Source organism: Amblyomma mixtum, chromosome 1, assembly GCF_055824585.1.
Source record: "Amblyomma mixtum isolate Tamu chromosome 1, ASM5582458v1, whole genome shotgun sequence".
In the NCBI taxonomy this organism is placed as follows: domain Eukaryota; kingdom Metazoa; phylum Arthropoda; class Arachnida; order Ixodida; family Ixodidae; genus Amblyomma; species Amblyomma mixtum.
In genome coordinates, this window is record NC_143012.1 from 57294157 (window position 1) to 57319583 (window position 25427).

General features: G+C 48.1%; 1 protein-coding gene across 1 annotated transcript in view; it reads right to left on the reverse strand.

Moving 5' to 3' along the window:
* The window catches only part of LOC149366367 (uncharacterized), a 39298-nt gene extending 24253 nt beyond the window's left edge, over positions 1 to 15045 (reverse strand). The window contains exons 1-4 of the mRNA XM_089570555.1: positions 14944 to 15045; positions 12123 to 12229; positions 9517 to 9715; positions 6178 to 6229 (exon numbers count right to left, since the gene is read on the reverse strand). Of these exons, the coding sequence (XP_089426681.1) occupies positions 6178 to 6229; positions 9517 to 9715; positions 12123 to 12229; positions 14944 to 15045 (460 nt within the window). The remainder of the gene's footprint in view (positions 1 to 6177; positions 6230 to 9516; positions 9716 to 12122; positions 12230 to 14943) is intronic.
* Positions 15046 to 25427: the final 10382 nt, after the last annotated feature.

The following is a 25427-nucleotide window of genomic DNA, read 5'->3' on the forward strand; positions in this document are numbered from 1 at the left end:
TGATGAGAGAGAGAGATGTGAGCTGCAGGCATTGACAAGGCTGTGCCATAAACGCGGCGCTGAAGCCGTAGGCCACCAGGGTTCATTGTGTTCATTGGCGTGGGCGCTGTCAACGTTTTACACTCCGATCATTTTAAGGAAAGGAAGGCGAGCTTGCGCGGCGAGGCACGCCAGCTGTGCGTAGTGACGTCACTTTCTGCTCGCGCGTGCGCAGTATGGTCATGCAAGAGCAGGCGAAGCGGCGAGACTACGGGCAATGTAGCTCACGCAAAAATATATGGCTTCGCACAGATGTTGCTTTCGCAATCCTCCAGGTTTAACCACAGCTAAACCACAGCCAATTTTGAGGCGAAAAGCTTTAGTGCTTCATACTGTCGTGACCAAGGAATGTTAGGAAGTGTGTCCGCGTTCAGGCGTCACTACTTAAAAAAAATGCGTTGAAGCTGGGAATCCAACCAGGGCCTTTGAAGCGGAGACGCTACGACTCCGCCTAGAAGGCTCAGGGTTTGAGCATGAATAAAGGCGCATCTAGTGAATGCATGAAATTCATAGAACAAAAATGAGAAAGAAAGTAAATTAAAGGAAATAAAGATAAGAAAAGAAACAAAAATAAATATAAAATTGAAAATTATTCGAAAAAATAAACAGTACGCATGGAAACACTTTCTCCTTGCACCTCTTTAGAGAGCCAAAGTGCCCACTGAATTTCTTTTTCTTCCTCTTTCTGTGTGCGAAATGGCACGCTCGTGAAGAAGACCACGTACCCCTAAACGTTGGGAACAAATTACGCGAAGAAATTATGCAGGCTTCGCACGGCGAATCAACATCGGAACACCTCGGGTTTACTTGCAGCATTTTACTCCTGGCCCCGGCTGTCCGCCGATGTCGCCCGGTATGTCAAACGTGCCTGGACTGTCAACGATGAAAACGGGCGCAGATCAGGCCAGCTGACTTTTGAAGCCCGCACCACAACCCAGTAGCCCATTGAACAGATTGAAGCGGATCTGCTGGGTCCTTTGCTAACGTGAACATCAGGCAACACGTATGGATCATCGTAGCGACCGACTACCTGACCCACTGCGCCGAAGCCGAAGCTCTGCCGAGTGGCACTGCGGCGAATCTCGCAATTTTTTTTTCCCAAGCAGATCTTCTTGTGTCACGGCACCCCGCAAGTTCTCATCACGGATAGAAGAGCATTTACGACCGAGCTCACCCAATCCATTATGAACTGGAGCCACACAAGGCGCCGACTAACTACTGCGGACCACCCGCAGGAAACTATCGCGGACATGCTCGCCATGTATATCGACGCCAAACAGAATACCTACTATGTCATTCTCCCTTATGCCGTCTTTGCGCACAACACTGTGGAGCAGGAAACGAAACAGATGGCACCATTTAGGCTCGTCTATGACTGGGAGGCAGGCGTAGTAGGGGCTGGCAGAAAGTTAGGTGGACGGATGAGCTTAACAAGTTTGCGGGGATACGGTGGCCGCAGCTGGCAAGGGACAGGGTTATTTGGAGAGATATAGGAGATGCCTTTGCCCTGCAGTGGACGTAGTCAGGCAATCGCAACTATTGATGGCATGCTTCTAAACACTACTGATGAAAACAAAACGGACACCGCCGCCTACCTTCAGCGCGCAGAACGCCGACGACTTGCCCGCCTACGGATCATGAACAGCGCACCGACGCTCGACGCTACAATCAACAACGACGCTACGCGAAATATGACCCCGGTAAGCGTATGTGTGTGTGGATACGTATTCGCCGTCGGGGACTCGGTGAAACGCTTTTGCGCCGCTAATTCGGCGACAGCAAGATCCTTCGCAGAATGGGAGAACTTGACTATGAGGTCGTTCACGATGCAGTTGCAGCATCTCAGCGGCACCGTTCACACCCAATTGCGCATGTCTTGTCAATGAAACCATATTGTGGACGCTAACGGACGCTTTTCATTTGCAGCCTCAGTGTTTTTCACTTGTGCATTAAAAGTGACATGCAGCGAACTTTTTGTTCGCATATTTATTTGACGTTGGACACCTTCACCAACTCTAATTTCACCCTGCACGTAGCCCTTGTGCATTCTTTACGCAGTGAACATTGTTAGCCCATTTGTCAGATTATGCAACTGATAATTTCATATGGTACGTCACTACTTGCCGATGCACCTCAATGCGCACTTATTGCCCGGATTTTATTGTGTACTTTTTATTTCTTTTCTTTTAACTCTTCCGCACTGCTCCTTCCTTATTTATCTGGCAAATCCACTTCCTCCCGCTGTGTAGCATGCCAGTGATTTGATTTTTAAGCGCCTGTTAAATTCTGTTTTTTTTTTTTTCATTAAAGGCTTCCCGCTATCTCTCTCTCTGTATGGAGCATATGTGGCGGACAAACCACCTGCCTGTAAATGTTACGAAGACATTCTTCCACATTTTCAACCTAGTCACAAAAAAATTTGCAGTGGCTTAGCTCAGGTTAAACCGGGTAAATTGCGTTAGAAATGGTGCGCGCGTTCTTCTAGCGATTCTGCAGCGCGTTGTCTTCGTTTAGTAGCATTTCGGCGTTCCTGACGGGTCAGGTGTTGAGATTCATCGTTGACAGGTGACCTGGAACCACACTGCGAGTTAGAACATTGTTGCCGAGCTGCATCCTTAGCACGTCGCTTGGCAAGACGTCCTTCACGCTGTTCTGGGGTGTCTTGTGCACATTGTCGCTTTCTCGCTTCTTCCTGTCGCTGCCACTTCTCCTTAGATGATTGCATAGCAAAGCATTCATGCCAAGGAAAGCGCGCATTTATACGCGCGGTGTGGCGCGGAGCGGCGCCGCTAACGCGCGGATGGATGGATGGATGGATAGGAGCGCCCCCTTTGAAACGGGGTGGTGGCAATTGCCACCATGCTCAGCTTTTCTTTCTTTACTATGTTTTTGTTTACTGTGTTGGCAATTCTCATTAAGACTCGCCATCATGTTTACCTATGGTTTCCTACAATGCCCTTATGCCACATCTCTGCTTTTCAGCCACCAATCCTCCAATCGCTTTTTGCTAACTTCCACTGCAGATCTATTTACATGACCGTTGTTATCTTGAAACCCCAGGGCCTCAGGAAGAGTGACTGTGCCTGCATCAACATCCGGATGGATGCCATCACATTTGATTATGAGGTGTTCAACTGTTTTCACAGATCTACCACACACTGCACATGTGTCATCTTCTTCGTTAAATTTCTTTTTGTAGCTGCGCATTCTAAGACACCCCGACCTAGCTTCAAAAAGTAGGGCACTGCCTCTTGAGTTATCACAGAAAAATTCTTTCCTGATCTGCCTTTTCCAGTATCGATATAGTTCTACACTATGTTTCTTTTCCATTGAATTCATCCAATTTTTAACTTCCGCATTTTTAACCTGTCGTTTGATGCTCTTTCTTTCTCCGTCCTCATGACCGGCATACTTACTGGTTAGTTTTCTAGTTCTTTTCCGCCACTGTCAGTCAACGCTCTTTCTGTATAAATATTTAAATACCTTAACTGCCCACCTGTTGTCATCCAATTTCCTCAGGCGTTCTTCATATAGTATCTTAGTCTTAGCTTCCCGTGCTTCGAACGATGGCCAGCCCATATCCCCTTGTGCTGCCTCGTTTGTGGTTTTGCGCGCCGGCGGCGCTGCCATCTGGCGGAGCGCGGCTGAAGCAACGGCGCGCAACCTGCTCGGCGCAGCGGCCGTTCAAGGTGATCCGTCCCTACCGACCGAGGCTACGCGACGAGGCAAAACCTGCAGTAGTATTGCTAACGCAATAAAGCATGCGTGTACCTACACTATTACACTTCAATTTAATTGCTATCTCCTTTAAATACCTGGGTGAATTCCTGAGTCTTGCCATTAAAACTATCAAAGATTTCATCATCATGTTGCTGGAGCTAACAATAAAATTTTACATGGTATATAAGCATATACAAAGCTCGACCCAGTTTGTGCTACGCATTTCTCTATAGGAAATTATGCCAAGGCATCTCAAAGTACGGGGTGACCCCTACTATATTCATCTTTTAATAAAATTTCAGAAGCAAGTGCTCGCATTTAAACATCTTACACTCGGCAGTCACCCTTAATCCTTTTTTCCACTCAGTTACATGTTCTCCCTCTCCCCGTGCTTCAGCTTTAAAATATCACTATTCTATTTCTCAAGCTTCTCCAAAGCCAACTCATGCTGAGCATCGTTCGTCAAGATATGATGATAAACCGTTACAAACATCAAAGTCGCATATTTTGCGGTGCGTGGTAACTTCCCACCAGCAAATGCAAAGCTTTCAATTTTCCCTACATCATTTCTGCAATCTTTAAATTTAGACATGACACAAAACAATGCTGAATATCTTTGTTTAAAAAATTGCGCCTTCACCTGCTTAATATGTAATCCTGAATAACTACACATCTATAGCGAAATTACCCATGGCAGCCTACACTTTTATGGCGTTCACGTTAGTTACTCTGTTAATGTCTTCTGTCCAGTATTCCTTATACGAGGTCGGTTAGAAAAGTATCCGACCTTTGGCCGAAGAAAAAAAAATGGCATAACTGGAGCGCTGGAAACCTAATTACCTTCGAAGTAGTCTCCTTGGGACTCAACACACTTCTCCCAGATGTGCTGCCATTGTTGGAAGTATTCCGAAAAGGCCTTTTTCGGAATGGAGTTTAGCTCAGCTGTCGTTGCAGCCATAATGTACTCTCTTGTCTGAAATCGCGCTCCTTTCAATGACCTCTTGATTTTGGGAAACAACCATAAGTCGCAGGGGACCATATCAAGAGAGTAAGAAGCCTGTTGAACTACAGGGGTCTGGTTTTTCGCCAAAAAAGTCTTAATCAAGTGCGAAGAATGTTCAGGAGCATTGTCGTGATGGATGCGCCAATTTCCTGTTGACCACAACTCCGGTCTCTTGCGCCGCACAGCATCACGTAGGCGACGGAGGACATCCCTGTTTTACTCTTTGGTCATTGTTTGACCCTGGGGCATGCGTACTCGTGGTGTGGCACACAGCGAGAGTCCAAGTAAGCAGTCAGCATCACTTTGGCGTTGCTGAGCATTTGGCAGGCCTTCTTTGGTCTTGGGGACGTGGAATGCTTCTACTGTGACGACTGGGATTTGGTTTCCGGGTCGTATCCGTACACCCAAGACTCGACACCAGTGATTATGGTGTTGATGAAGTCGGGGTCACTGTTTGTGGAATCCAGCGTGTCCTGTGAGACTTCAACACGAAGCTGCTTTTGCTCCACCGTGCTCTACTGGCGCGAATTTCGCCGCAACTCTCTTCATGGCCAAATCTTCGGTGATAATGGAATGTGCAGAAAAACTACTGATGTCCACCTCTTCCGCAATTTCTCGGATAGCCACACGACGGTCCCGCATCACCAGAGCGCTCACTTCGGCAATGACCTGGCCATTTCGGTATGCTGATGGCCGACCGGAGCGTGGCTCGCTCTCCACCGATGTGCGGCCATCTTTAAACCAGTTGTGCTATTGCTTAATTTGTGTGCTCCTCTAAGCATCATCACCGAAAACCGTCTAAATATTTCGAATGGTTTCCACTTGGCTGACGCCCTGTTTCTGGCAAAATTTGATGCATTAGTGCTGCTCCTGTCGCACCGCCATTTTGCTTGCACTAAAAAACCGACGAGAGCACTGCGCACTACCTCACTCAAACGCTGCCTCCCAGTGACGCTATCGGCAGGCGGGAAAAAATTCGTGCATGTGCACGACGGTTCAAGGTCTGCTGATGCAAGCGCGCTTGTTTCATATCGATCACGTGTTCGCAAAAAAAAATAAGGTCGGATACTTTTCTAACAGACCTCGTATATCCCTCTACATATTGCTTACGGTATTTTGTTCTTAATTTATTTCCGTTGTATTGTTAGTTTTGTGTTGTTTTGTACATTATTTTGTGCATTTTTATTTATGTTCCTGACATTGTTAATACTGTTAGTCCACAGGTTGGTTGCTTCTAGTACGTTAATGAAATTCAAATTGGATGTTCAGCCTATGGTTTTTCTACATTGAAACCACTTCCCCCATATTCCATGTGTCAGCTGTAAATAAACTTTCCATTTCAAGTTTACCCAGCCGGTGTGCACGCAGCTTTACTGCTGCCCGTATTCACACTTACTGAATTTCTGCATACTTACTTATAAAATATTGAATGTCAGTCGTTCTAACGTATTCTTCGTTGAAATATAGCTGAAATGAGAGAGGGAGGATGAAAGTAGCAGTTAAAGGCAGTCTTGAGTAACGTTTATGACAGATAGAGCAGAACGAAACGCAGAACCTGGTAATCCTTTTCACATGATTGCGAAGCAGCTCTGACAATTGCAACCATTCTCGCCGTGTGCCCTCTATGCTGGAAGACCGCTACCCCAAGACATCTGCTCCGGAAGCGACAACGATACTGTAAGCAGCGCACGACGCAGGTGCGGACCGTTTGATGCTTGTTGACCCTGACCAGTATTTCAAAGCAAGTCCACTGTGTGGCAAATTTGGATATTTTATAGAAAAGGGAAGTAATGAAACTTTACGGTCAGAAGCCCTTCAAAACATTGCTGGGAGAGCAAATAAAAAAGCAGAGACGCATATAGTTTAGGCAGGGCCAAAAAAACTCGTTTGCGGCTTCATTGAGTTGAAGATTCGACACTTCGTGTATACATTTGATGCTCAGGAGGTGAACACCAAGTCTACCAAACACACGGTCACTTGCTTGGTACACTGCAGGCAACGTCCAGAAGGTGTCCCAAAAAGTAGCAGCGCGTGCTGGTAGACTCGTGTTTTCTGCACAGGAAACGCCGTGTACACTTCTATGACGGAAGCCAACAGTCAGCGAAAGCAAGGAGCACAGGGGACAGAATAAAATGTAGTTATTCTTGAAGACAATTGACTACAATGGTTGATTCGAAAGATGGACGAGGGACTCTCAAGGCTCGGTTACACTACACATGAGCACCCCGAAAGCAGATGATTGGAGCTACGGCGACGTAGCCTCGTTGGTAGAGTACCGAACGCAAAATTCAGAAGGCGATGGGTAAGGATCCCACCACCGGCGTGAGGTTCGTGTCATCGTTAAAAACATTCAGCGCATGATACACCCATTGATGAACGCCAAAAATTAAAATAATACATCCCGTGTGCTCCTTTGTATTGGTGACTGTTGACTTTTGTCATGTATGTAATCACCAGCCCCTCGTCCTCCTTCTCTTTTCTGCTCATTAGTCAATGAGGGCATCGGTTCTGGCAGCCTTCATGCCATAGAGAGCAAAGAGGGTTCTTGCACAGTTCACGCCCTCACCACTCTATCAAGTATCACGTGGGACTAGCGGTATAATAAAGTACGTAATACGTCCGACGCTATGGACTGTGTGAAGAAACTTATTATTGCTACATAATAGGGAGAGAGTTTGAGGTATCCCCGAAAGGGCCACCTCTGGCAACCGCTAGGTACGCTCCTCAGTACAGGAGCCCATTGGCGACAGCTGCGGCTCGGGCGCGCTCGACCAGGGCCTTCTGGCTCACCAGGTCGGAGCAGCCGAGCAGGGCTGCCTCCCAGTCCTCCCGGGTGGGGTTGGGTTTTGGGGTGAGGTTCGGGGTTGACTGACATGCCCATACCATGTGAAATATGTCCGAAGACTTTACCGCACAGTACGGACACTTTCCTGTACATGCAGGATCAAAGTACTTTAAAACTGCCGGGCACAGCAGTGTTTTCGTCTAAAGACGGAGGAGTGTGCGTTCCTCCGTCTTTGTAAGGCTCTTACAGGGCTTAGGGTCAATTGCGTGGTTGAATTGGTATAAATCAGCAATTCGTCGAAAAGTGATGGCCGGATTGGGTTCAGGATCCGTTTCGCAAGGGTCTGAAGGTGTTGCCCGGAGAGTGAGTGTGCGGGCGGCGGCATCTGCCGTATAATTGCCTTGGAGGCCCATGTGAGCAGGAGCCCATACGATCGTTCGAGACGCAGGGACCCCGAGGTAGTCGCTATTTCGAAGGATACGGTACGCAAAGAAAGCAATGTATCTCTGTTGAATATTTCTGCAGGCTCCTCTCGAGTCGGTAATGATGACTCGCGAGTCCTGGTCTGCGGCGGCTAGCGCAATGGCGACCTCCTCCGCATGTGTTATGTCTTGAGCTCCGAACGTTAGGCCGTTCACCACGACGTTTTGAACGAGGGTGGTGGTTGTGAACACTCTCAAGGTACACCACTATATGAATGGAAAGGGATGCACATCTCATCACGTACCAGCAATACCTTCCGCGTAGGAGCTTGAAACGACGCCAAGTTCAGGACACCACGCATGATTTCGCTGCAGACCTGACCATTTAATGTCAAGTATGTCACGTGTTCTGGCACCGTACAAGGGATAGGTTCTGTTGAAAATAAAATTCAGGTTTTCGATGGGACAAAATCAGGGAAATAATTTTTAAACGCTTCTTTTATTCTGCTGAACACCAGCAGAATGAAGCAGCATAAGCTGGACACCAAGAACCTTTCACCTATCTCCCTCCAGCCGTGCCTGGGTAAGCTCATGGAGCCCGTGTTTCTCGCGCGGTCGCAGAACTACTTACTCCGTTGTTTCATGCCACACAGCATGATCACATTTAGGGCTCACCTTTCCACTCAGAATATGATGTTGCAACTCTCTAGGGAAATCGTAGACCCCACAAATGGCCACGGTGCACGGCTGATTATGGGGTTGGATTTGAATCAAGCATCGGATAACGTCTCGGACGAGACGATACTCTGAAAGTTCTCGGAACTAGACGTAGGGCGAGACACCTACCTGTACATAACAGGTTTTTGTCTAACAGAGCTGCAGGGCTCACCTCAGGAGAACTCAAGTCGTAACGCATGCCTCTGCGAAATTCGGGTACGCCGCAGAGGACAGCCGCAGGGGGTCGCCTCGCTTTTTATTTAATACCGTTCTGATCACGCTCCATAGGAAGTTTCTAACTTGCAACTTAGGAAGTTGCAAAGATGTAACTATATCTGCCTCCGGCTGATCTAGTTACATCTTTGCAGGAGAGTTGAAATCTGGGTTATTTGGTACATACTTAAGAAAAAACCAGCCAGAAATACAGGGACAAACGAGAGACGAGGCACACACAACGACTGGTCCAGTCGTTGTGTATGCCTCGTCTCTCCTTTGTCCCCGTCTGTTTGGCTGGTTTTTTTCTTAAGTTGTTACATCTCCTTCGGAGGCTGTTCTCGCCAGCCCTGACCAGGGTCTTGGCAAGAGCGCAAGAGGACGCCGAAAGACCTGAACTGCCGGCCACGCGGAGCGGCTGAAGATCCAGAAGATCACCATCTTTTTATTGACATATAAAGTTTTTTTCTCTCCTTCTGTACACATATGAAACGTATTGACACATCGTGGACATCGTTTTCATAATTATCAGCTTCAAACTAGAGAGGAGAGGTTCAAGCAAGAAGGCGATGCTCGATAGTGTGAATATGATATTGCCTCCAAATTTGCAGTCTTACCTTTTGAGTTCTATCGTCGATGAGCTCTACGGCGAACGAGAAGAAGGTGCGCGGAGGAACCCTGTACTTCGTTCCCTCTTCGTATTCTAGGCCGAATGGGTGCTGATACCCAGCCTTCACAGCTCCACGGTCTAAGACCATTGCCGCGTGAGGAGTATGCAGCAAGTTTTCGTGAGCTACCCAACAGCTGCTTTTGGATCTGCGGCAAACCAAAAAGTCAGCGCTTTCATTTATTGCCATTGAAAACCTGGAACCTTCTACTGAAACTGGTCGTCGAATTAACATTCCATGAAATGATAACGGGCAGGTGCAATAATGGCAGATTTTGGTGGTGCTCTCCTCTCTCTGGTCGTTTCATTGGCTGCCCGAATCACTGTCCTACCAGTCATGAAAGTCTGCCACGTCCTCTTAATGTAGCGGTTTAATGTGAAAAGGAAGGCGCACCATAGCAGCCATTCTGGCAGTTACAGCAGGGCAGCATTGCAATAGATGTCTGCCAGAGAAACTCAACCTAAGCAGCGCCAATATTCAGGCTATTCCTTACGGCCATAATATCAGTGTATACACGTACATTTCTCAGTTGCTTTCAGTCGCCCTTAGATCCGATAGCAGAAAAACCCCTTCAGCAGTCTGTCTGTCATGCTGGTTACTTTGTGTGGAAGTGGGAGGTTTAGGAGGACAAGATAGCTGCATGTAGTGCTGTACAGAGAAAATCACTCTTTAAAGAGGAAAAGACTGCGGCGTGTGAAAATTACGTCTATCTATTAAAACGAAAACACAAAGAAAAGTGTGCAACATCATGTTAATATCAGGTCAGTGGGAACTGCCTTTTTGCTGCAGCGGATGGAGTTAGGATTGTGGAGTTGCAGGTTACAAAAATTTATGCGGGATTGTTTAGTTTTCAAGGTGCCTTTGGAATGAGCCGGGGGTGGATTGGAATAGGGAAGAATGTGAAAACACTCTGCATCGCCGAACTTAATTAATATTTCCCCAACGGGTGCGCACTTCATTTGTATGGGCACCATTTTTTCTTTTAGAATGTTGTGACACTGAATGAAAAGTGAGGTACTATTGTGGAGACTCAAATAAATGCGAAAAAGCCCAGCTGCCCACTCTATCGAAATGAAAGTGTGTTAGGAAATTGCCATCTCATTTGGGTTGCCTATACTATGCTTTTCTAAAAACTTAAAAGGCAAATGTGATTGAAATGTGGGTAAAGAGCAATAGAATTTCGGGATTATCGAGCCCGATTGAAAATTTGGGTTGAGCTATTTAGGCGGTTCTGTAATGTTCGCTCTTAGTGGGATAAGGTTTCGATTACGTTGGATGGGAAGTAACTTCTGAGCTCTTGAAATGCGTGCCGCATGTACCATTTCATTGGCCAGTGCTCTAGAGGCACTTTTCGGGCCCTTCGGAGGACAGGAAAGGAATCAAGCAGTGGTTCCGTCGCAGCCATCAAAAAGCGCATCGTTTTTTTCTTCCGTCGTGCCAGGACCAATGCGTTGCAACATACATTAAGTTTCCTCGACGCAGGCTGCAACGGCCTTGTTACGCTCCTTCGGTCGCTCTCGAGGCACAGCTTCAGCTTGCTCCTCAACAAGGACCGGCGCCAAAGTCACTGACATATGTGTTTTCAAAGCGGTTGCGTTTTTGAAGGGCGGTTTAGGTTCTCGTCGCCAGCTTGTTTTCCAGTTTTCTACGAAAAACAGATGTATTCTATACTTTTATTTGTTGCTTTAGTAGCTCAACATCACTGACAACACGAAGAACTTGAACCGGTCCCTACGTCGCACCGTTGTGGCACGCGAAACTCTCGGGGAATGTTCGAATGCAATGTATATATACCAAGGCCAATGCTTTGCCTGCAGGTTTTAACCGCTTTGAGTCTTTTTTTTTTTGTCCATGTTCGATGGGAATTTTCAGCCGCAGGATGTCTTTACCGCGCGGTGCACCCCTGAAGAGCCGAGCGCTGGGCCGGGGGACCGCCTGTTCCCATTGGATTGATCGGGACCGTCGGGTGCGGGTATTGAACTCCCGACCTCTCATAGCTGAGGCTAGTTACCTGAACCTTAGTGCGGACTTCGCTGTGTCCTGTCAAGGATACGTGAATATAAAGTTTTTCAAAGCGTAAACCGATTAGTATGTTGGTTCAACTGCCCGCTCAGGCCTTGTACAATGGGATTACTTCTCGGTAATTAATTCTGACACACATTGACTCTGAGTATATAACCGCCGCTTGTTCAATTGATTAAAGTGACGGACAGAATATGAGAGGGTGCATGTTATTTTATAAGATGAAAGTAGTGTCTGTTTAAAGACAGCAAAGTAATGATGAGGGGGAGAAATGCAAGGAAATTTACTAAAAAAGAAAGTGTATCGGTCAGGCAAAGACAAGATTTATTTCTGGGGGTAAAGTAGGAACGGAGAAATCAGGACATTTTTATATCTTCACGAAAATGATCACATACATGCAAGGGTAGTCGAAAGACAAAGCGCACGTAATTATCTGTCAGCTAAACCTCACAGTGGCTCAATGTCTAGAGCATAGTTAGCGTACATCACAGGGCAGCGTCTCCAGTTCACGCCGGTAGGATTATCATACGTACCGGTTGTCATGGTCGTAGAAGAAAACACGGAATACCATTCCTGGGAACGGCGGTATAACATAGTGAATTACGTGGTCGCCTGTTCCGTAGTCCTTCCTGTATCCAGCCTAAAAATGAAAGTGGTGGATTTGCGTTAATGAACTCTTGCTGTTATTCGAATGAGGTAGCTTCCAATACTTCTTGTAATTTTTAAAACATCCTGAGCCCTCTGACTGTCACCCACGAACTGCCAGCTAATGGTTTATGGTTTCATACGGTCTCTGGAATTAGGACTGTATTTTAACTCCAATCATGTGTGCTGGCCCTTTGAGCTTCGGGCAAACAATCTTCCACCTTTTTATCCTGCACACTGGAACTTGGTTAAGCATAGAATCATTAAGTCTTGAAACCACAGTCTGGAAGAGAGCTCTTTAAAGCAGGTATGCCGACTAGTGCAGGCTGGGTACCCGCCCATGTCCTAATCTTCACACGCTGACGCCTTGCAAAGAACAAAAGAAACAAGGATAAGAAGATCACGGTTATTCCATAGGCACACGGCTTTTCACACAACCTGAGAAAGCTAGGAGGAAGAGCAAGAATAGACGTTTCAGTGGTTTAATCATGGGGATAAATAAGTACAGTCTTTGTCAAAAGTAACCAGGCTGCATGGTTTGCTTCTAGCTTGTATACTAGAGCCCTTGTGGCTTTCCTAAAGCTCAAAAGGTGTTGGAAGGTAAGAAGACCCCCAGTCCTTACCTTTAACGACCATTTCAGCTACAGGGAAACTGTGAGGGCTCCACTGTACGAGCTAGAAGGAAACCATGCAGCCTGGTTACTTTTGACAAAAACTGTACGTCTCCCTCCTCAATCGCGGCTGACAAAATTGAATACCGCGAGGACTCCACCCCGTGATGCCGTACGATACCGAGCGCACACCGACCACGGCGGGCCTTGCTCTGCGGGAACAAAAGAATGACACACTGGCTGACAGAAAAGGCATTTATAGCTACAAAAACAATAATGACAGCTAGAAACAAAATGGGGTAAAGAATCGAAGATGTCCGACTCATTAGCGCTGTTAGGAGCGAAGGTTCGCCCACGCTAGTGCAGGGGATACTCCGAGGTCGGACGGGACGATATGCGGAAGAACATTGCTCCCCACGAGGCTTCGCCATTTTTCCCGCCGGTGAAGAGCGAAGCGTCGCGTCACTCCCCCGCGCGCGCAGCAATCACGCCACCCGTGGCGCTAGTGTCGCTGCGACGCCGGCGCCCTACCTTGTTAGTTCAGGTAACCAACCATGCTAAGGAGTGTGCATCGCTGGAAAGCCAACCACAGGGGACCGGTGGGGGAAGGTCTCCTGCTCCGGAGAGCTTGTCAAGTCTGCAAGCGTGTCCGAAGGCTAATTGGTCCCACCATAAATCATGACGAGAGGTTCGTTTGTTGTGCGGAGGGTGGCGTGTAATCGACTCCTTTGTCTTGTGGCCATGTGTACGTATGCCGAACCGCTAGATGCCTTAATAAAAGATCACCAGAGTACAACCTCAGTGTGAAAGAGCCTATATCAGTCAATTTGGGTATTCACTGTTGAGGTTGCAAACGACACCCGAGTTCAGCAACACGAGCGTACTCCGTAGTTGCGAGGAAAAAACCACCCGAGAAGTTATTCACTCCGAAACAATGGCGAGCTTAAAAGAGTGGTCTCTTAGCACTCCCTCCATTTCCGTTTGGATAAGGACAAATGTTATTATCAGCAGTCGGGTGATAATGGTTTTCCCGTGTGATTCTGTTAGGACGTCTATCAGGCCTTGTTTTTCCTCTTGTTGTTTGATACTTGCTGCATATTTACCGAAGATTTCTCTGAATCGAATGTTCAGTTGTTAGTCAGTGGGATTTCTGCGCTGTTTTATTTTTCGGGGGGGGGGGATAAAAGAAATGCGCATAGATCGCACACTTATCGTTCGGAATACCTGACGCTAGCACTTGCGTCGAAGATTGCGCGTATCCTTCAGGTTTAGGAAGAAAATTTTATTCACGCCTTCATAAACGCATAGACAAAAGTGGAACAGTCTTGCGCTCTTTATTTTCACTTTGTTATCTTTTCCTTAGCCAAAACTATAGCCAAAACTATTGGCGCGCAAGGAGCAGCTAGGAGGTTCGATTTCCTAAAGGGGAACGTCAACGGTTACCGCTTTTGTTGCGAAAGCAACACTACGCGAGTCGCCGAGCAATTTCGCGGAGCTGACGAAAGGCCATACTACGCATGCGCAAGGAGCAGTGACGTCACACGGCGTACAGCTGGCGCGCCGCCGCTGTCGCTGCGCGGGTGACTCAGAGATGCCGCCGCCGCGCTTGCCAGTTGCGCATGCGCAGTAGGGGCGCATAGTAGCGCTGTGTTGTGTCCCTGCCTGCGTCCTTCTTCTTGTCCCGTTCGTTGCGCTGTAGTCATGGGATATCGGAACCAACTCGCCCAGCAACTTACGTTGTCAAATAGCTAGCGTGCCGGGGCCGCCGCCGCTGCCGCGCGCTCTCCATCGCCTCTCTCTCTCTCCTCGTTGCTTTCGCAATCCTCCAGGTTTAACCGGAGCTAAACCAATGCCAATTTTTTAAAAACGATTCTGTATAGCGCCCTCGCGTGTGCCTTAAGCTTCTTCGTTTTATACAGCCAGTATTAAGTACGAATTGGCTATAACATTGATAAATCATGAGGTACTTTTAGCGCAGCCATACGAGCACTTCTATGTTGAGTTTATATCCTGAGTTTTCTTCTACTCACCTCTCTGGATAATACACACAAACTGAACCTGCCTTCGAGAGTAGAGAACAGTGGAAACTGGTACTTACAGGAAAAGTGTAATGGGAGCCGTTCTTCGCCATGACTTTTGTCTGCAGCGCGAGCAGTTCATAAGGCATTTCCATGGAAGGGTCAATTGGTATAACAGACATGGTCGTTTTAAGTCAAGCACAGCTTAGTCGGCTGAAGTGTGAAGCCTCTGGGCACTCCGCGTAACGGCTGTTGCAGTTGCGTGGCGCAAGAAGGTTCTGGAAGCGGGTCAGCTTCTCCAAAGTAACGATCAGTGAATAGACCCATAACTTCTAGCTTGACGTGATGGAAGGTTCCGACTGCAAAGCATACAGAAGTCCCTGCAGAGTTATTAGCCTGCTCTAGGTCATAATTCTAGGGGTAGCGACTGCTGGCGCTCGATAAGGCGTTAGAAATAGGTAGAAGCTAATTTGCCGGTCCAAGCGTAGCTTTCCTAAAACTTTCGTGAAAACTGAAAACATGGTTCAAATGTTCCTTACGATGCCGTATAGACAACTTATTTGCATATGTTTTTGAATGACATACGAAAAATGACTTAAAATAGATTATATCTACACATACAAATCAAAGACATGGAAAACGTGCCAAAAATGACCCTTGTGAAAAACGGAGTGGGCTTCAGAAAAATACTTAAGGTATTACAACCAATGCACTGACAGAAACTAGACACATGTAGCGGCTTTGAGCTACTCTCAAACCCACGAACCACGTAGGAGTAATGCTAAGGCTTCCAGATGTAAGGAAAGCCTATGGTAGCCTTTTTTGTTAAAAGAGAGCAAACTGGGGCAGCTACTTTTACATACTACAGTCACCTCATCAAGTACACGAAGCGCTGCATTCCCGGTATAGAAAGTCTGCATACTTCTATGGCTTTCACCATCTTCCAGATAAAAATTTAACTGCAACTTAAGCGCCTAGCTTCATCAGGTATTATTGAAGCCTTCAAATTTTGTTCGGTGTCGGTCCAGTAGACCTGATTTAGTGCGTTCTTTAGGTGCAGTAATAACTGGATTTACTCAGCGTTAGAATCTATATTAAATGAAACAATTTAATTAAACAATGTAAAGAATGTAAATAAGTACACAGTGCTTTCGCGCTACTCACCTTGCGTGCAACCTGACCTTCGGATTCCAGCGTAGGAAGGAGGCACATAGGTGAGTTTCTTGAACCCAAGAGAGAGAACAATGCTTAGCCAAAGTACCCGCCAAAAGTGAACGCTTAACATTGAGTGTCTCCCACAGCGCCACCCTCGCTGATAGCGGCGGACGTAGCACGCCTTCTATTACTGCCAGTGTCACGTGGAGCGTGGTCGAATAGTGAAGGTGGAAGCAGTGCCAGAATCTTTATATCATACCTATGGATTCAAGACTGCCAGAACCGAGGACCTTAATAAGCTACCCAACAGACAAGGGAAGGGAAATGAGGGGCTTGTTTTTACGTACACCTAGAAGAAGCCAACAGGGCCCGAAATCACTAACATTTGGTAGTGTTTTTATATCTTTCTTTTTGTGTGCTAGCAGTAAAACCCCCAATCTGAGATTTAGCCGTTGTTTGTCATTCCGGAGCCTTACTCCGTGACGCTAAGGTTGCTCGGTAGAGCAACCTGGGTTTCAAAAGCATCACCGCTGTCAGAACAAGATGTTGCAGGGCAGCGTCGCATCAATTAACCGGACCTTGAATGATATGAGGACTCCCATCAGCCTATGAATATACAGTGGAGAATGACCAATCCCGCATAAGTGTGTACTAATCAATTAACACTATGGCGTCATGCCCTAAAGAGGGAAATGAAGCCCGCTTTCACTGATAATTGCATAAAGCCAGTTTGGCCTTCAAAATCAAGAAAAAACCGAAATAAAAGTGGAAACCGAACTGATAGCGCACGTAATTCGACTTTCGCCTAAGCACGCGGAATCGCCCGCCATTGTTTTTCAAATGTGTGCTGTTGATGAGTGGGAAATATTTCTTTAATTTTTATACTGCTTAACGACAATTGATTATACAGTGGAAAGAAGCAATGAAGGTCGATTTTCGCAGTTAGGCCAAATGCTAATTAGGTACGCTAGGAGTTCGGTTTCACTTCGTTTCCAGTGTTCAGATCTTTTGATCAAGGATGGTGGTTCATGATGGTGGTCCACGATTAATGGTTCATTCCCCAAACGCGAACTAATTATGGACGTCAAATGCTCAGCTATTACTTGCCATCATTGCTAAATGCCCTTTATTAGCCTTTCAAACATTTATTTTGCATCCGATTGATTTTGCCATTTTGTCTGTTTTTATTTGTTTTTTTCTATCAGTTGTGACTAGCTTATTTTTTCCTCAAGCGCAACTGTTTTGTTAGTTGTTGCCAATATACGCAATTAAACAATTCTTGAAACCTTGTACGGGCGTGCACGCGCTCAATCAAGCTCTAGTGAGACCTTTTTGCCTGCGCCCCTAACATCTGGGTGAAGTAAATGAAGATTTGATTTAATTTGATTAGTTCATGGGATAGCAATAATCAGTTAATGTCCATTTATGCAGAGTTGGTCATTTTCTCTATTCATAGATCCCTGCAAATCTTCCTACCCTGCCCCCGTGGAGCATTCGTGCTGCAGTCAAGCGATCCACCATTGTCCTTTTATGGCAGGTGCTGCCATCGGTGGTACTTGGGCTCTCGTGTTCGGTTGAGACCCAGGTCGCTCTTCCCGAGCAGCCTGTCACGACTAACAAAGCTGTCACCTGGCACGGTGGACAGACTGCTCACCTGCCCTTCGAGTGGTAGACAACCTGTCCAGGTACATATATGCCTGAGTACGTAGCCTACCAGCCAATGGGTAGGTAAGCAGCCTGCCTCAAAACCGGCTTCAGACAAACCGGCGGACAATCAGACAAACACACAACGCCTAAATGCGACAAATGGCCGCTGTAACTACTAGCGCATTGAAACAATCACATGGTGCCAGTAGAATACGAACCCACCTCCTAAAAATTTCGCATACGGTGTCCTACCAACTGACCTAAAGTGGCGGCGGTCCAATCATCCACAGTCGCATGTATTTGTGTTGGCTGCAACGCAACCATTCGAGTGTTCTGTTTTTGGTGCTACGCAGGTCTTTTCTTTCCTTTTTCTCTTTCCTCTGATATTTTAACTCTCCTCTATCTGCACGTGGCAGCGGTGGTGGCTCGGCTGGAGCCAGTTGGCAGGCCCATGCAATTTCCATTTCATCCTTCTCTCAGTCGCAACAACCAGCACCACCCTCGTCCGTAACTGCAGACGTACTCGGTCCTGAATTACCACGAGTGTCATCTAGGACGTGAAGGAACGGGGAGGGCGAAAGCTGAGCGAGAACCCTCGTATGCCCCCTGTGACATCGACTGCCAGAGGGGAAGTTACGACATACAACAGAAGGAAGCCAACAGTCATCAAAACTGAGGAGCCTGGGGGGTGTTTCTATTCTCCTTTAAAATTGTGTTGTTAATGAAAAAAATGCTGAAAAGAAGAATACTAATAAGAAAAACCCTCATTTGAGTTAAGTTACAAATCCTGCAGGATGTATTCAACAAAGTCACGGAGTGCACATCAAACCACTTTCGTGCTTTCAGTGCGAAAGTACCTCCGCCCTAGGCTGAGGTGCTGCTACGGCATCCGCTAGCGGCAGTATGTACCGTACAATCCGTTCCCGTCTTCCTGCCGGGAAGCTTCTGTGCAATTCTGCGTTTGAGCATGCGGATCTTACTGGGAGTCCCTACTGCTTTCACTCAACACTTTCGAGGTGCTCTTCGTTCTGTCATCGGCTTTAGGGACATTAGTTCTATCAGACGGTTTCAAATGCCTCATGTGTGGACGGTTACGTGTACGTGAGCGTTAGAAATGCCAAGACTCGCTAACACCGTAGAGCAACAAGTCAAAAACCATCTGTGCATGGCAATTAACACTGAGTCGAAAGCGGTCAAGTCGAAACTCCTGCAGCTTCCAGAACATCTGGAGGATGTGTAGATTCGGGACGTCGTGCCTTCTTTTGGCAGAGTAACATCAATTGATGTTGTAAACTCGGGAGTCACAGAAATGGAGCAGTTGCGTGTTTGTGTTTACGCTGGCTGGTGGTTGTGGCAATCAACGACGTTCGCCATATTTTGGCTGCATGTGGAGCTCAGTGCCCGTTTTAATTCTCAGAAGGCTGCCCTAGTGTCTACGGTGCCGCAAAGTAGGTATTATCCGTCGTAACTCCCGTTACCCACGCTGTGGTGAATGCCGGCGTTTTGACCACTCTACTGAAGAGTGCATTGTCTCCTAAGCGAATCAGCTTCGAGGTGGCCGCTAACCTACGGATGAAGCCCTACACGAGCATTTCATGGATGCTCCTGAAGAACTGAATGCAACTGGCCGCCTACCAAAAGTAGACGCTACCGCAGCTGTTAATAATGCCTCATCGAAAGATGAATACGCGATTTCCGCGTATTCATTCCAGTGCTACGCGTGCTGCTGACGTGCTTATTGCATCTCACCCTTCTCTAGAAGGAGAGGAGGAGGAGGAAAACTTTTATTCCTATTTACAGTGAGAGGTCGATGGGGCGAGCCGGGAGGGCCCGCCCCTTACAAACAATAGGAGGGATCCCTAGTCCGGGATCCCTGTAGCTTCCGCAGCAGCCCGGCTCTAGCTACCAATACCTGTTGGGCATTGAGTTCGGAGCAGCCGAGCGGGGCAGCTTCCCAGTCCTCTCGAGTGGGGTGGAGGTGGGTTTGGTTTGGTTTATGGGGTTTAACGTCCCAAAGCGACTAAGGCTATGAGAGACGCCGTAGTGGAGGGCGCCGGAAATTTCGACCACCTGGGGTTCTTTAACGTGCACTGACATCGCACAGTACACGGGCCTCTAGAATTTCTCCTCCAAAGAAATTCTAGCCGCCGCGGCCGGGATCGAACCCGCGTCTTTTGGGTCAGCAGCCGAGCACCATAACCGCTGAGCCACCGCGGCGGCTGGGTGGAGGTGGGGTGGGTAGGCAGGATTGGAAGGGCATGCCCACACCATGTGGTAGGTGTCCGAAAACTCCTCCTCACAGTGTGGGCACGCGCCCGAGAAAGAAGAATTGAAGTGGTTAAGTACTGCCGGGCAAAGTACAGTATTGGTATAGAGGCGGAGAAGCCAGCGCTCCTCCACCCTGATGAGGCCTTTACAGGGAGGGAATTAGAGACCATGAAAGTTGTGATAAAGAGAGGTGATCTCTTTAAAGGTGATGGCCGGATTGAAATTGAATTCCGGATCAGGCTGCGGATCAGGCGACGCCCGGTGAGTAAGCGCGCGGGCGGCAGAGTCGGCAGCCTCGTTCCCCTCAAGACCCGCATGAGCCGGAGCCCACACGATGGTACGATAGGTCGGAAACCCTGTGTATTCGCATGCGTGGAAAATTTTGAAAGCACGGTCTGGAATATACCCTTGTTCAATATTGCGGCAGGCGCCCCTGGAGTCCGTAATAATGACTCGGGACTCTGGATCTGCGCCGGCCAGTGCAATGGCGATCTCTTCCGCAAATGTAATGTTTGGGGCACGGCAAGTAAGGCCCTGAACTGTAGTGTTTTGGTGGATGACGGCCGCCGTGTACCAAACCCCATGGTGCGGGCCGGCTGCATCCACATAGAAGACACCTGGCTTATGGCCATATTGTTCAGAAATAGCCTCCGCCCGCGCGATACGGCGACCATCATGGGTGTCTGCAGTCATGTTCTTCGGAAGGGGTCACACCTGGAGTGCAAAGCGCCAGGCTTCAGGGATGCGGACCCGTTCTTCTGTCTGTGTTGCGTAGGATATGCGTAAGTCGGTCAGAAGGCGGCTCCCCGCAGGTGTTTTGCTCAGGCGCAAGTATTGATTGTTAAGATGAGCTTCTCGTAACTCCCCAAAGGTGTTGGTCATCCCCAGACCGAGGAGACGCTTGTTTGATGTCGTTATGGGGAGGCCGAGCGCTCTCTTATAAATCTTGCGGAGAACTACTTCATTTCATTTCATTTCATTTATTTGTCCCTTAAAGGCCCGAAGGCATTACATAAGGGGGGGCGTACATACAGGTTGGAGGGTAGTGGCAGAGAACACAAAAAAAAGAAAGGGGGAAAAATACACGGGGTACAAAAAGAGTACAATAATATACTAACTAAAAGCAAGAAATAAACATACAAAAAGAAAACAAGGAACAGTTGGCACTTCGGTGTCGCAGTATGAATATGTTTATGAGAAGTGATTAGCCAGTTTCTCGCGGAAAAGCTGGCGATCGGAGCATGTTATTATGTTCTCGGGAAGGCATTCTCATCGCATTTGCGTAGGTGGAGGTAGGGAGCCGAATATAAAATCCGGCTGGTTACGAATGCAATGGCCAGCCGCAGGGCATCTTTGCATCGTAGTCCCCCCCTTTTATTGGATACCCGGCGGAGCATCCGACCCACCTGGTCCCCCACCTTACGTAGCTTGTTTAGGGTAGTGTCTATCTTGCGCCTATGATGAATGAAAAGCCCCAGTACCCGGATCTCCTCGTGTTCGGGTATCGGTCCGCTAAGTAGGGAAAGGGAAATTTTGGTTGTGCAATTTGAGTTGGGGCGTATGTGCAGAAATTCCGATTTGCTCGGGGAGCATACAAGACCACAGCGACGGGCGTATTCGTCCACGATAGCTGCCGCTTGTTGCAGGTTGGTCTCGATGCCTCCAACCGATTGTTGTGTTGCCCAGAGGGTGATGTCGTCCGCATACAGAGCGTGCTGCACACCGGCGACCTCTGCCAACTGGATAGGGAGCTTCATCATGGCCAGATTAAATAGTAATGGCGAGAGGACAGCTCCTTGTGGGGTCCCTCGTGTGCCAACTTGATATGGGCCATATTCTGTGTCTTGTAGCCGGATATAGGATTGGCGATCTGTAACGAATTGTTTGATATAATTGAAAGTATTGCGCCCACAGTCTGTTTGCGACAAGTGGGATAGGATGATCTCGTGGGTCATATTGTCGAAAGCCCCCCGCAGGTCAACTGCGACGACTGCTTTATCATTGCTGGGGTGCTCGACGGGGTGGAGAATCTCCTTGTGAAGTTCCAACAGGACATCTTGTGCGGACCGGTGTGGGCGGAAACCGTACATGGTGTCTGCGAAAATGTTTTGCTGTTCCAGGAAAGCCGACAATCTGTCGCGGACCATAGTCTCCATCAGCTTCCCCACACACGAAGTAAAGAAGATGGGCCGGAGGTTGTCGGTGTTAATGGCTTTACGTGGCTTGGGAATGAAAGTTACTAGTGCCGTTTTACAATCTATGGGGAATGGTGTGCCTCCAATCCAGATAGTGTTGAAGTAATCGAGGAGAGTTTCGTAGGCGGGATCTGGGAGGTTGGCAATAAGCTTTACCGTCACCTTGTCCAGGCCCGGTGCTGTACCTCGCTACATTTTAGCCAGGGCTGCTTTTAGGTCATGGAGCTGGAACGGTTGATCCAAATCCGCGTGCTCGGAACCTGCATACGAGTACGCCTGACCACGGGGATCCTGGTGTATGCTCAAATATTTGTCGCGGAGCGCATCGGCCAGTTTGGCCGTGTCTCCAGTGAAGTTATGTATAGCCCTTTGAAGCTGTTTTTGTGTCTCAGTACGGGTTTGTGCCGGATCAATAAGGGCGCGGAAGAGGCGCCACGTACTCCGACTCGACATTTGCCGAGCTGCAGTGCTGCATCGGTGCGCCCAATTGGAGTCGGCGAGTTGGGCCGCGTAGTGTGCCGCCTGTTGGGTGATTTCCGCGATGCGAATTTTGAGTTTCCGATTGTGTTTTTGACGACGCCAGCGGCGGACTAGGCTGGCTGTGTCGTGCCTCCCAGAGGTGGAGGAGGTGGTTATCCACCGCCGGGCTCGCCTCTGAGAGTTGAACATTTTGCTCGACTGATTTCAAGTGGGATACTAGGTGTTGGGACCACGTTGAGTATCCTTGGTCCATTATCGATTGAGGATCAGTGTAGCTGCTCCTAAATGTGATCCAGTCGGGTAATTTTGCATTGGCCTGTGGTCTTGTGAGTGGCTTGGTATGGATTGTAGTGGTAATTATGCAGTAGTCGCTACCAAGGGATTCCTCGGTGTTCCTACAATCTACTATAGCGAATATTTTTCGTAAGGGTGAGGTCCGGACACGTATGGCGTGTAACGGAGTTACCTATACGAGTTGGTTGTGCGGGATCCGTGTCAAGAGTAAGGCCAGGTGTGGAAACAAGCTCCGCCAACTTGCGTCCGCGTTTCTCTTCATGTGTGTACCCCCATAAGGGGCTGGGAGCATTAAAGTCCCCAACGATTATGAGGGGATCCTGATTCACCACCTTCAAAGCCCGGCTGAAGATATCTGCGAATGTAACATTTGGTAGCTTTGGGGGACAGTAAATGTTGAGTATGTGCAATGGGGGGTCCTGTTTGCGTAGCGCAAGGATCGTCACCATTACATAGCAGAAATTAGCGCTAAGATCCAAGTCATCCTGGGAGGCCGTGTAATTTTTATGTACGCAGAGGCAGCTCTGTGCATCCTGCTGGTACACCGTGTAATTGGCAAGGGTGGCACCATTTCCTGGCTCCTGAAGGGCCACCACAGCAGGTAAAGCTGCCTCCTGTCTCTGAGTTGCCCGCGGATTCCTCTGCAGCCGAAACGTCTGTCACGTGCATCAGTGCCAAGAAGGCCGCTGAGTTCCCGACTAGTGCAGTAGACCTGTCGGCTAGTCCGTCTTCTCCAGTGGGATTCGAATGTGTGCACCATGGAAGAGCCTGAAAGCCACCGCTCTGTTCAGCAGCCTGCGAAAGCTGAAATTCATTGCCCACGCTAGGAAAATGTGGCTGCAAAGCGGTGCGCATCGCCAACATATTAATCTTCTGAGGAGTCGGAGGTGTTTCCTCACGCCGGACATCAGCCCCGCCGCAAATTGTTCAAGACCAAGCCATCGCTCGACATAAAATAGAAAGGGTGCTGCTTTCAATGAGCCCTCCCCTCTTACCAATTGGCTGACATCATGGACAAGTAATTTCAGCGCCAGTAATTGCCAGCATGGCGACCGCTCAGCAGCTAAACTTCGCTTCTGTAAAAGTCTGCGGGCTCCATACTCGGCATAATCGAGTACAACTCCTCCGCCTCTTTTCGAGCAGTCGGCTCGACTTTGTTCCCGAACAGAGGACACAAGACTTCTTTTCGGGTAGAAATCGTGTTTAACCAGATTTCTAAGAAACTTGTCCGGGGTTCAAAAGTCTCGTAAAATCGGGATTACCCCAATGCGAAGGGCCTTATTTATAGTCTGAGAAATGTGGGGGCTCTTATAAGAGGAGCAACGGCCCAGTAGCGTTCTTTTTCTGTTTGTACTATTGTACTATTGTACAAACTGCACTCCCCAAAATCAACAGCGTCTTGAGCACTATTCTCCGCGACAGCGTATCTAGGCCCTTCCCAGCATGCGACGGACGCACTACGTAACAGCTACTGGTGTTATCATCGCTGCGCCGCTTCGAAGGAACAGCTAATCACACACAGCGCAATAGAATCGCGCCACCGGAGGCGGGGGAGAGACACTTCTCGGGAACAATCACGTGCGCGCGCAGCTGATATCTCCGCGCCACCAATTGCCATCTCTCCTTAGCGCCTATCTCGGTGGCTAGATGAAACGAAAAAGTCGGATGCGTGCTGTGCGATGTCAGGGCATGTTAAACAATCCCCGGGGGCCGATGTTATTCGACAGCCGTCCACTGCGACACCTGTTTCTCTCTCTCTTCTTGCACTAATTATTTATCCCTTCTCTCAAGGTGCGTTTTTGAAATCCCATCGTTAGGTAGCCCGCACATGACGTGATACTGCACACTGATGATATGCAGACGGGCGTCCCCCCCCCCCTTTCTCGACCGCTAGTGTAGTGCGCCCCACTCGCCATTCATAATGGACAGGACGCTTTGTGCTCGAAGCTTTCTCTGAATAGTGCGTGTGTGTTGTAAATATCCGCAGCGTTTGCTCCCTCTCCCTGCAATAGGAGCAAGCGACCGTTGCGGAGATGGACTCATCTCACAGCATAAAACCACTTTCGCTGGAGCTAAATAAAGTTATTCTATCCTATTCTATCTTATTCTCCTGATTACACACTCTAAACACGGATTAATAAATGAAGGGAATAAGCTGTCTTTAGCGCACTCTCTCAAATGGGCAGCTTATGCTGCCTGAGCTCTGAATATCTTTACATCACTAAAAATATGAAATGCTTGCGTTTGGCGACAGAAAAATATTCTCTCTAAAATACATGCAAAGATCTGGCTGTTACAAAGTTTGTGACGAAATTTAAAATCTCCTCATTTTTCTACCCTCAGGACCTCCAGTGCCGTGCTTAAAAGCCTCCTCCCATTGGTAACTCCGTCAAGTTACGATGCGTCGCGGTGGGAACATGCCTCCGTTACCAAAAGCAAACATTCCGAATATATATATTGATAGAAACCGACATCGAAACTTTGGCAGCATATTCAGCCCCTAAACGGAAGTGTGCTAGTGAACA